Here is a 12,425-nt window from a genome sequence, read left to right on the forward strand (position 1 = left end):
GGTATTCTACGGCGAGTGACTCACCTCCTGACTCCCCAAAGCCTTTCCACCATATACAAGGCACAAGTCAGGAGTGTGATGGAATACTCTCCACTTGGCTGGATGAGTGCAGCTCCAACAACACTCAAGAAGCTTGACACCATCCAGGACAAAGCAGCCTGCTTGATTGGCACCCCATCCACCACCCTAAACATTCACTCCCTCCACCATCAGCGCACTGTGGCTGCAGCATGTACCATCTACAGAATGCACTGTAACAACTCGCCAAGGCTTCTTCAACAGCACCTCCCAATCCTGCAACCTCTACCACCTAGAAGGACAAGGGCAGCAGGCACATGGGAACAACACCACCTGCGCATTCCCCTCCAAGTCACACACCATCCCGACTTGGAAATATATCGCCGTTCCTTCATCGTCACTGGGTCAATATCCTGGATCTCCCTATCTAACAGCACTGTGGGATAACCTTCACCACACAGACTGAAGCAGTTCAAGAAGGCGGCTCACCACCACCTTCTCAAGGGCAATTAGGGATGGGCAATAAATGCCTTGCCAGCGACCCCCACATCATATGAACAAATAAAAAAAATAAGGAACCAACAACTACGACCAAACCAATTAATCAAATGACTCAATGTTTGAAGAGCTATACTGTTTCCTTGCCAACCAACCAAAATCTTATAATAAGTTTAAATAATTCAATGATTCAATAATTCACAAAAGGCATGTAAATTCACTTATGCCTGTTGGAAATCGTCCCCGCAAATTTTGCCCTCAGCGACCTATCCTTTCGCAGACACCTTGGGCTTGACCTAAGCTTCTTTCCTGGAGCTTGCTTTTTTCTTTTAGAGGCCAAGCATATGCATGAACTCACTGCTGTTTAACCTCCTGATGAAGTTCCAATGATAAGGAACTCCACTCCCAAAACCATATTTGGTAAGTCTTATTAAATGTCCTTTCTTCTTTCTTCTTTGTGAAAATATAACAAAGCAATCAAGTCAAGTTACTCTGTCTAAACAAAGCCTCAAACAGGACTCGCTTTATAAATATATTAAATTGTAGTTTTTTTAAACACATCAAACAGCCCCATTATTTAATCACAGATTGGCAATTATATCCTGCCATCAGATTAACTTTTAATATTATCATTGATACATATTGTAGTGCACCATTGATGTTGAGGTTAATTTTAACTTTTATCACCCGTTGAAAAACTTGCGATAGTGAATTAGCCACCCGATTTACACTCCTCCGATTTTCCTTTGCATTTAAGTCAATGAAAAAGAAAATCGGGCGGGATGTGACTCAGGTGGCCGATTGACTATTGTTTGCTTTTCGCCTGGCGATAAAAGTTATGGTGCTTCTTCACTGTATACATCCTGGGTTGGATGCATTATTGAAATACAGTTTACAGTGCAACCCACTTCAGTTCTTGCTAATATTAAATCCATATTTTTTGCCTGTGCTGTATTTTCCTCCTCATTCTCCCAACCTCTGGTAAAATCAGTGGTCAACTTGTTTTTAAAAAATGGTGTAATTTAATCATAATCTTATTGTACACGCACTCTTCTTGTGTTAGGGATGCAATTTGTCTGTTATCAACGGAGAAGTATTTCTGGGTGAACCCCCATTAATCACACTTTAGGAATGTCAAATCACATTTCTTCATCACAAACCTCAAGCTTATATTGTCAAATAATCTTGTGTGTTACATGGTATAATGCGCATGCAATTATAAAACTGCATATTCTCCAACTCACACCTCTAGTGCTCCACTAGGTGTCAGTTTTGGCTCAGTGGTAGCACTTTCACATCTGATTCAGAAGGTGTAGGTTCATGTCCCACTCCCGAGAATTGAGCACTTAATCTAGGCTGATACTTCAGTGTAGCACTAAGGGAGTGCTGCACTGTTGGAGGTGCCATCTTTCAGTTGAGATGTTAAACTGAGTCTGCTCTCTCAGGTGGATATAAAAGTTCCCATGGCATTAGTCGAAGAACAGCAGGGGAGGTGTCCTAGCCAATATTTATCCCTCAATCAACATCACTAAAGAACAGATTATCTAGTTATCGGGCTCGATTTTCGCACCCCCAAGCGGGTGCGTTCGCGGCGAAAATCGGGGATTCCCGGGACGAGTCTGGAGTCCGGCTCCAACCCGCCCATTTCCGGGTTCCCCAGTGATGCGCTGATATGCACGCGCAGCCCCCGCATGTGGGACTCCTGCCGGCAATTAAAGCTGGCAGGGTGCCACTTAAACTAATCATTAAGGTATTTCAGGTCGTTTACATAACATTTTAGGAGGGGTGGGATTTTGCAATGAACTGAGACTGTTTCCCGTACTGGGGGAAACACTCCCAGTTCATATGGACGTGTTGCAGCCATCAGCCTGTAGCAGCTGCAAAGGTCCATTTGATAGGTGGGGGGGGGGGGGGGGGGGAGACCCTCACTCATTGCAGGAGGCCACTCTGTCACTTTGGACAAAGTTTGGCCTCCACCACCCTCCTCCTAACAATAAAATTCACAAACTTGCACACTTACCCCGGTGTCCAGACACATGTATCTCTTCGCGGACCCCCTCAAATGTACCTCTTCCGGATGGGGGCCGCCGTAGCTGCAGCCATGACCTCCTCAGAGGACGAACAGCATCACCAGCCTCACCAGCCTCGCCGGCCACCTCTGACATGTGGAGCTCCACAACAGAGTGCTGTGACACATCCACCTGCACAGCAGGAGGGAGGGCAACGGCAGAGAGAGATGCATCGCAGAGGGCGCTACCCTCGCCACAGAGTCCACAGACCGAGGCTCAGCTTCCTGGACCTCTCTGAGCAGCAGTGCACACGGACGCTCAGAGTCACTCGACATGTAGTCGTGGACATCTGCAGCCTCCTTCATGCCGAGCTGCTCCCGACTGGCCCAAGCACCATCTTCTTACCTGTCACTGTCAAAGTCACCACTGCCCTCAACAACTTCTCCTCCGCATCCTTCCAGGGTGCCACCGGGGACATCGCCGACGTCTCTCAGTCGTCTGCACAAAAGAGCCCTGCAAATACACCTACACCCACTCTGCAGTGGCACAATGGGTGGCATCAGTTGTGGGTCTTCATGGTGATCCTCAGGAAAGGGCATTATTGCACAGACCAGACAAGATTCGCAAAGACGTGGCAGTAGTGGTGACAATATAATATGTTATGTGAGTTGATCACAAATTAAATATAGGTAAACACCATGACAAACCCTCAAACACCCTTGTGCATCCCCTTCATGCTCACGACACGTTTGCCTTATGCTTCCTACTGCACATATGTGATGCATGCCCTGTGGCTGCAGCACAGGTAGTGGCAGGTTGAGTGAGGCTGACCGTGAAAGAGATGCATGAGAGGGTGAGTATGAGATAGAGCCATGAGATTGTATGAGGATTGGTTTGAGTGGTAGTGGCGGGATGAGTACTGGCGAGGTGAGTAAGTGCAGGTAAGATGAGGATGAGCTTTGAGTGGGTGTGGGTGTGGATGTGACAGAGTAGTGTTGGCAGTGCAGAAGGAGATGTGGGGTGGGGGCGGTGATGTGGCAGATGGAGTGTAGGGGAATGAGTAAGTGTACTCACTTCGGCTGACCTACTTAGGTCATTGAAGCGCCTCCTGCAATGTATGCAGGTGGGCGATATGTTGGTGGTGCGGGTGACCTCCTCTGCCACCTCGAGCCAGGCCTTCTTGGTGGCAGACGCAGGCCGCTTCCACCCGCCCGCCGGGGGGATGATCTTTGTCCTCCCCCTCCTCCATTAAGACCTGGAGTGAGGCATCATTAAACCTGGGGGCAGCCTTCCCCCTGGGCTGCTCCATGCTGTAATTTTTCCTATTTCCTGCAGCATCAGTCAGTGGAGGACTGCCCCTTTAAATAGGGCTCCTACAGCTGACAGTCTATGCTGCGCATGCGCAGTCCGCCCGCTGCGCAGCTTTCCAGCGCGAAACCCGGAAGCACAGGTAAGTGGATCCAATTAGCCTGCGATTCCATGCGGAGCACCCCGATTTCACTGGGCAGGTTACCCACGCGCCCAGTCAACCCCCTGCCGCTCTCCTAACATCGGGCCCATTATCTCACTGCTCTTTGTGCACAAATTTATTGTTGCATTTCCCTACGTTACAATAAGAGTACTTAATTGGCTGTAAAGCATTTTTGGACATCCTGAGGTTGTTTCTTCTTTCTAATATATAATGACATCTGAAAGTTTCTACCTTTTTGGTATAAGTCACAAAGCTGTAGCAAGAAATTTTGTGATCATACTCATTATAATTTACTACGAAAGAAGAACTTGGATTTATATAGCGCCATTCACGACCTCAGGACGTTCCAAAGCACTTTACAGCCAATTAAGTACTTTTGAAGTGTAGTCACTCTTGTAACGTAGGAAACATGGCAGCAAATTTGCATACAGCAATGTGATAATGACAAGATAATCTGTTTTAGTGATGTTGGTTGAGGGATAAATATTGGCCAGGACATCAGGGAGAACTCCCCAACTCTTCTTCGAATAGTGCCATGGGATCTTTTATGTCCACCTGAGAGAGCAGACGGGGTCTCGGATAAACGTCTTATTCGAAAGATGGCACCTCTGACAGTGCTGCACTGAAGTGTCAGCCTAGATTTTGTATGAAGAAGATAAAATAATGGTTCTCAAAAACCTGGCATGGCTACATGTAATTTTTGGTGTCAGCATGATTACTGACCTGGATAAAACAAAGATGACAACAATAAATGGGTTATCAATTCATCTGTATTTATAAGTTAACTTTAAGATACACATTCAGTTCTAAAATGTTTGAGTAATGATTTCCCATGTAAATCAGCCAAATTGATAAACTATTTTGCTGCTTGGCTACATCCCTCGAAAAGTGTCCATTAATTAAAGCAAGTTTCATTTTTGTTGTACAGTACATGCATGCATAATTTAAGACAAAATTCACAATGGTTCTCAGGATACCTTAATCATAAAAATATAGAGAGGGCAGATTAATTAGAGCAAACACAGAGTAGATGCTCCAGTCAGAGAATATTAGGAGCTGAAGTGTGGAAGTAACATTATCAAAATATGGGGGAAGAATTCTAAAATATGGTTGAATATTCTGCTGGGTGACACATAATAAGATACTTTAACATTCTTGGAAAGAGATTTTTTGTGATGAATAGTAATAAAGATAATAAAAATTATAATAAAGGAAGGCTAAGACACCCACCCTGGGCTTACTAGTAAACATCTGAAAATTCTAGTAATGCAAAGTTAAACTGCCATTTTATAGTATCAATATATAATGATAATTAATGCAACTCCATTAATAAGAACTTGATGCATTAATTTTCTTTTTAACTTCATGATGTCCTTCTGAATGCAAGTGACTTGTGACAAGATCCAACATTTTTGTGTAATTATGAATTTTCTGCGAGACAGCTGGTGCATTATGGAACTGGAAATTTATCTGAAAACTAACTATCTTATTTTTACTGTTTGCCACTGACTACATCAATAATGTTTAAGCACAGTTTATTGCAAGTAATGTGGGTTCAGATGAGAGGATGTGTCAAATGCCTAGTTGAAATTAAACCATTAAAGCTGCAAAATGCCTTTTTAAATGGACTTTAAGTTCCCCACTGCCTATTGAGCTTGGGAGCTGATCTCCAAAAATTGACCTGCCGTTTCTTCAGGGGCTCCAGGCCATTTCCCCACTGGTACAGCCACATAAGTCCTTGTGGAGGCCAGTACACCTCCAATCACTCAGCGAACCAGCCGCTACTACTACTCCAGGTCCCCTTAGAGTCTGAAGAGGGGGAACTCCTAGCTTAGTGAGCACACACCCCTGGCTGTCATTTGCCCTATAAGGGGCGGACGGAGGTTCCACTCCTTACAAGACATGAGGAGAAATAATGGAGGCCTAGCGCAACCAGGTCTCCATCATTTTCCTGGGAGTTCCACCTGGCTCCTGCCAGAGTTACATCAGATGACCATCAGAACTCCCACAAAAATTTGGGATCAATATCCCGTTGAAAAGAAATATTGAAAATGCAGAAATCATTTGACAACTGGGGCATTTTTCAAAAAAAATCCTTGCATTAAGATTGTTTATAATTCTTAACTGTTAGATTGATACACCACGGATGAAATAACATGATGGTTATGCTCACTAATTTGATGCTTTTAAACACAAGCATGCCAATCTTCTGCGACTCAGTTATCCAAAAAAAAAGCCATGAGAGATATTTTGCATCCAATCTGATGCTACTTTTTCCATATGGGTCTCATCTATTAAATTGAGGCCTGTGGTATAGGAAACTAGATAAATGGGTGTTTTAAGTATTATTTTTAAGAATGGGAAAGGCACAGAACAGATAAAGTAAGGTGAGTTAGAAATAAAGAAAAAATAAAGTAAATAGAAGAGAATGGGAAAGCCAGGAGAATAATGGAAAAAGTATGATCAGAAGTAAAATGTTTAAAGTTAGTGTTATTTTAGCAGTGCAGGGTTAATAATACACACAAAAAGTTATGCCAGACATTTGGGTGGCTTTGTTATGTAATACTAAGGCTTGTTTCTGTGCTAAAAATCTAAAAAAAATGGCTAGCTGAAAGAGCCTGTAATTCCTTAGAGCTGTTGGTGCTCTAAAGGGCACAAATGAAACACTGTACTTGGTGCAACAAATCACAATTGAATAACAGTAGCACAAGCTTCCCATTCTTTTTCACTGCCTACTCATTTTAACAAGAATTTCACAAAATTACAAAACACAGTCAAATTAAATTTAAAATTACTTTTGTTGAAGTAATATTTCCATTTCCCTTTGCTGCTTCTGTAGAATTTCTTTCTCTATATTGAAGAAAAGAGAGTTATACTAATCACCAACGTTGTATATAAAGCTTTAGGAGAAACCACTTTCAGGTAGTAACTGCTACATAACTACCAAAGACACTCGCTTTCTGCAAATTTTGCAAGTTTTGAACTGTAGTGACGAAGGCATACTCTCAAAATACAGGCAACAATTACTGTATTCAGCGACCTCCTGAATAATCTAATCTGTGTTTTCCTTGTAAACTATGCTTCCATACTTGATGGTAACAATGTTCCACAGTGTCAGCGATGTCTTGAATTCATTACATTTTCTACAACAGATACCCTTTTTAAAAATCCAAGTTTAACTGATGAAGTTGACTGTCTTGAAGAACTCTCTGTCCACACGTTCTTTCCATTACTTTGTTGATGTTTGCACAGAAATTGTTTCATCTTATCTCTGAAGAAACTGGTTGTGAGCGTATAGAGAATTGGATTTAAGGCACTGTTTATTGGGAGTATGAATACAACTACCCATGATGTAATTGTTCCTGAAAAATCAAGAAAACACCAATGAGAATACATTTATATTTTTAACAACATTGATGGACTGAAATATTGCTTTTACTTAGGAAAATATAACAACCAAATAATCTGAATATTGCAAATATTGATTAAAGAAAAGCCGCAGACCGTCCTTTAATTTCTTTAAAGAGCCAACCCAATGTTGTATTTATATTTCTTGAATAAACCCAAATGTCAATTAAAATGCTATGAAATGATTGAAATCTTACTTTAAAAATGGATTTTTATTCAACTGCAGAAAGCTATTACAATTTTCATCAGTTTGTTGTCATATTTTCATAATGTGATGTAGCATAGGAATTTCAATTAATATTTAGTAGTACTATTCTATACCAGCAAGCAGCTCTGGTGCACTTTGTAACAATTAATGTCTTTTAAAAAAGTACTTGCATTTATATTGTGCCTTTCACAACCTCAGGGTATTAAAAGAAACAGGTGAGGAAATTGCAGAAGCATCAGTCATAATTTTCCAAAGCTCTCTAGATACAGGCATTGTGGCTTTGGATTGGAAAATTGCAAATGTTATTTTGTTATTCAAGAAGGGAGGGTGAGAGAAACCGGTTAACTACATACCTGTCAGTTTAACATCAATTGTGGGGAACTTAATGGAATCTATCATCAGAGACGGATCCGGCCTCAATATTTACAGGGAGCCGGAGAGGGAGCGGGGGTGCCTGTCAGCGGCCGGAAGTCCCGGAAATACCGGGAAGGCAGAGGTCCTGCCGAATTTATCGCAATTTTTTTCTTCGTTTCACGCCCGGCAGCCTGCCCCAAAATCAGACACCCTAGATTGGGTGAGATTATATATAATCACACCACTGAGTCAGAAGGTCGTGGGTTTAAGTCCCACACCAGAGACATGAGCACTAAATCTAGGCTGACATTCCCAATGCAGTACCGAGGGAGTGCCTGCTGTAGAAGGCAGTAGCTGGGGACCGGAGAGGAGGGAGGGGGGGAGGGAGAGATCGTGGGCGGTGGAGGGGGTGAGAAATCGGATCGCGGGGAGGGAGAGATTGCGCATGGGGGAGATTCCTGATTGCAGGGGGGTGGGGAAGATCACCAGAGGATAGCACTCCTGCTCCTCCTGGCCCACAAGCAGTGCTGGAAAAGCAAATTGCTGACAAAATCTGAGGCACGGAGCTTCATTAACTTACTATAATTACTGACTCGCACCCCCCCCCACACCCTGGTTTCCACCCCCCCCACCTCCTGGTCCCCAGAGTATAAGGACTCAAGATAATACCTGTGACTGTTGTAAGTAAAGACCATTGGGGGTGAATAAATGAAGCTGGTTTGGATACTTTAGCCTGTGTGTCTAATTGATTCCTGGGTCTGTAACAGCCAGTTACATTTGGGGGTAAATTTTAACAGTGTGGTGGGGGGAAATTTCTGGGTGTGAAACCTGGAAGATAAGTGGGCAGATCGTTACCTTAATGAGGCTAATCAATTTCATTTCTGGCTTTTGCGCCCAGCAGCCAGCATAATTGACAGGCTGGCTAGCAGTTGGGCAGGAAGGCCTGTTGTTGCAGGTGGGGATTGGAGGGAGGGATGGATCATGGGCTGGGGAGCAGACGAACAGATTGGAGGTTGGTTGAAGAGTCAGAGGTAGGTGGAGGTCCGCCATCTGGGGGTGTTGATTGCGGGGGTCCTGTTAGCCAGGTGAGCTTGTTGGGGCCTGGATGAAGCACTCCTGCTCCTCTGGGCTCACAAGCAGTGCAATAAAGGAACTCACCTCATGGATCTGGCCCTTCCTGCCTGCTTTCACCTGACATGAATGGGAGCGATTTATTTTCTCTAGAGCAAGAGACAAAACCCAGGAGAGGGGGCTGAAGTGGGGCAGCAAGTGTTCTCTCCATTCGCTAACTGAGCCTGCAGGGAGAAGAGGCGAGTGATGGTTAGACAGGTCCGTGAACACCTCAAGAAGCACGAGTGCCTCTACAAGCAGCACAGGGCCAAGATGAGGATCCAGTTGGAGGACGAGATACAAGGCACCGAGGATACCAAGTTCCGCATGTTGGTCTCCATCCAAGCTCACTTGGTGGATGTGAAGAAGTAATCCATCGATGATCCAGTGGAAAGACAAGTTGGAATAACGAGACCTTCCAGAAGCAACTCTCTTCCCTGCAGTGAGAAATCAAGAAGAAACCAGAGTCTGAGACCATGCACACAACTAAAGTGGGGGGGAGAAAGCAGAGACGGTATGTGAAGAGGCCATTGAAGTCAGTCCAATGGAAGTGGCAGTAGAAGAGAGTAAGTCTGCGCCTGAAGGCAGAGAGGATCTGTTAATTATAGAGCAAGATCCAAGTATTGGAGGACTATGCATTTAAATGATCCTAACAGAAGGATTCCTCTGGGGGGGGGGGGGAGGAAGAGGAACAAAGCGCAGGAGGACCAAATCGAGGGGCAGGCACAAACCGCAGGAATCAAGGAGTGAGGGACAATTGCTTTAAGATGGAGGACAAGGCCAAACGCTTGCAGTCAGAAAAAGCAACACTGTCATTCATCATCCCACGGAGTGTGCCAAGGAGTAGCAGCCGGAGCTACAGTGGTTAAGGAGAAATCCCGAGAGACCAGTTCCAATCTGTAAAAAACCCAAGGAATGGGCTCCATGGCCTCCACCAGAATTTGTTCGTGATGTTATAGGATTGAGTGCTGGTGCGGACCGTTAAGAATGCTACGCCTGCAGACATTTATGTTAAAGACATAGCTCATTACTAAGGTCAGATCATGTGGAGTCAGGGGACAAGTAGCAGAATGGATAGCAAGCTGGCTACAAAACAGTAGGGGTTAAAGGTAGTTACTCAGGCTGGCAAAAGGTGGGATGTGATGTTCCACAAGGATCGGTGCTGGGGCCACTGTTCAGCATTTACATAAACGATTTGGACTCTGGATTTGGAAGGAAAATTTCAAATTTTGCAGATGACTCCAAATTGGGGGTATAGTTAGTGTTGAGGAAGACTGTGACAAAATACAGGAAGGCATTAATAAACTTGCAGAATGGGTGTGTAATTGGCAAATGAATTTTAATATAGAAGTAATTGAAATTCATTTTGGTAGGAAGAATAAGGGGGCCACATATGCCTTGGAAAATAAGTGTCTAAATGGGGTGGGGGTACAGATGCACATCACTAAAAGTAGTGCATTTTAATAAGGCCATTTTTATAAAAAAATGCAAACCTGATGGCAGTCTTTACGCTATCAAACCTATAATCTTAGACGTAGAGATGTTATTTCCACTTGCGAGGGGAAACCAGAACTAGGTGCCATAAATAAAATAGTCACTAATAAATCCAATGGGGAATTCAGGAGCAACTTCTTTACCCAGAGAGTGGTTAGAATGTGGAACTCGCTACCACAAGGAGTAGTTGAGATGACGAGCATAGATGCATTTAAGGGGAAGCGAGATAAACACGAGGGAGAAAGGAATAGAAGGATATGCGGATGGGGTGGGAGGAGGCTCGTGTGGAGCATGAACACCAGCACGGACCTGTTGGGCCTGTTTCTGTGCTGTACATTCTACGTAGAGTACCTGAGAAGAATTTAAGGAGGAAAAGTCCAAAGATTTAATAGCAAGAGGTTGTTAAGCAGTGGAAAGTAAAAAAGAAGAAACCTGCTCCAGACCAGGAAGATGGTCAGGTGGAAATAATAACAAAAAGATTAATAAGCAGTGGAAAGAGAAAGAGGAAAGTCTGCCCCAACGAGAGCGCTGAAAGAGTTCAAAAGATTATCTCTTTACCAGCCTGAGAGTGTAAAAGGCTGGGAAATGATTCAGTTAGAGAGAAGCTTGGAGTGGAAAAGTTTCTGGACAAGGTCAGGAGAAAGAGAAACCATGAGGGACAAGTGGTAAGCTGGAAAATACTAAATGTCCCTGTCCAGTACAATGTAGGGTCAGAATGTGGGTGACTAATCCACATGGAGAAGCGTGAAGCAGAAGGACCTAATACTGGGACTATCTGATTCGATGCTGTAAGTAAAGACCCATTGGAGGTGAATAAACTAAGCTGGTTTGGATACCATAGTCTGTGTGTATAATTGACTGCTGGGTCGGTAACAGCCTGTTACAACAAAATTAACAAGGTAGGATTTTATTTTGTACATACACAACTTTGTTTGTTTGTAAGCTGCTTTGGAATATTTCTGAAAGACACAATAAGGTGCTATATAAATGCAATCCCTTCCAAGCACAGGTCTGTGTTCAGGCTTTTTTTGTACTAGTTTCCATTAATTCTGTGCCCTCAATTCAAATTAAGTAACCTGCTTGAATTCAGATTATCAATTTCTCATAGCAATTGAGAAACTTGAAAAATGTCTACTCTCAATCTTTTCCTCTAATGAAAACAAATCATGGCTATATTTTCTGCTCTATATATGTTAAAGTTAACAGCCATGGATTAATATACTTAAAGTGGTGGCAAACCAGGTAAAATACTGAAACAGTGCTTGCTCCTGGCAACACTTTCCTCAGTTTTCACTTTAAAAAAAAAATCTGACAAGTGAACATCAGCTTGGTGAAATAATGATGACTGAGGGAAGGGTTTCTTTATTTGCTATTTGTGACAAGATCATAAACATGTAATAAGAACACTAGAACAGGAGCACTCACTGAGCACAGAATGTGCAGACAGCTAATGACACACTGACAGTACCATGTCATTGCAGGCTTGTATCCAGCTAGTCAGATTCATATTCCTCCTTTGTAACTGTGAAGGCAACCAATTTTTAAGTACTAGTTGTCAGTGAAGGGGTGGGTTCAGATTGTTTCTCCCCATCTCATCCAGTTAGGAAATACGTCATCTGCTGAGCTGGAGTTAATTGAACAATTAGATAGTAACGCCAATAGATTATTTTTTTTAGAGTGTGATCTGTGGCCTTTGGGTCAAATGCCCCTTTTAGACTATCTGCATATGTATTACCAACGGGAGTGAAAATTGGCTCAAAAGTGAGACTCCATTAAAGAATAACTGTACCAAACACGAACCACAGTAGCGAACAGGTTAATTGGGAAAAGTGCAGCTTTTCATGGAGGCAGTGCC

General features: G+C 43.3%; 1 protein-coding gene across 1 annotated transcript in view; it reads right to left on the minus strand.

Moving 5' to 3' along the window:
- Positions 1-7,110: 7,110 nt before the first annotated feature.
- Positions 7,111-12,425, minus strand: part of LOC137323169 (relaxin receptor 2-like) — a 125,632-nt gene continuing 120,317 nt past the window's right edge. The window contains exon 18 of the mRNA XM_067986678.1: positions 7,111-7,358. Within this exon, the coding sequence (XP_067842779.1) occupies positions 7,111-7,358 (248 nt within the window). The remainder of the gene's footprint in view (positions 7,359-12,425) is intronic.

The sequence above is a fragment of the Heptranchias perlo genome, chromosome 6 (genome assembly GCF_035084215.1).
Source record: "Heptranchias perlo isolate sHepPer1 chromosome 6, sHepPer1.hap1, whole genome shotgun sequence".
In the NCBI taxonomy this organism is placed as follows: domain Eukaryota; kingdom Metazoa; phylum Chordata; class Chondrichthyes; order Hexanchiformes; family Hexanchidae; genus Heptranchias; species Heptranchias perlo.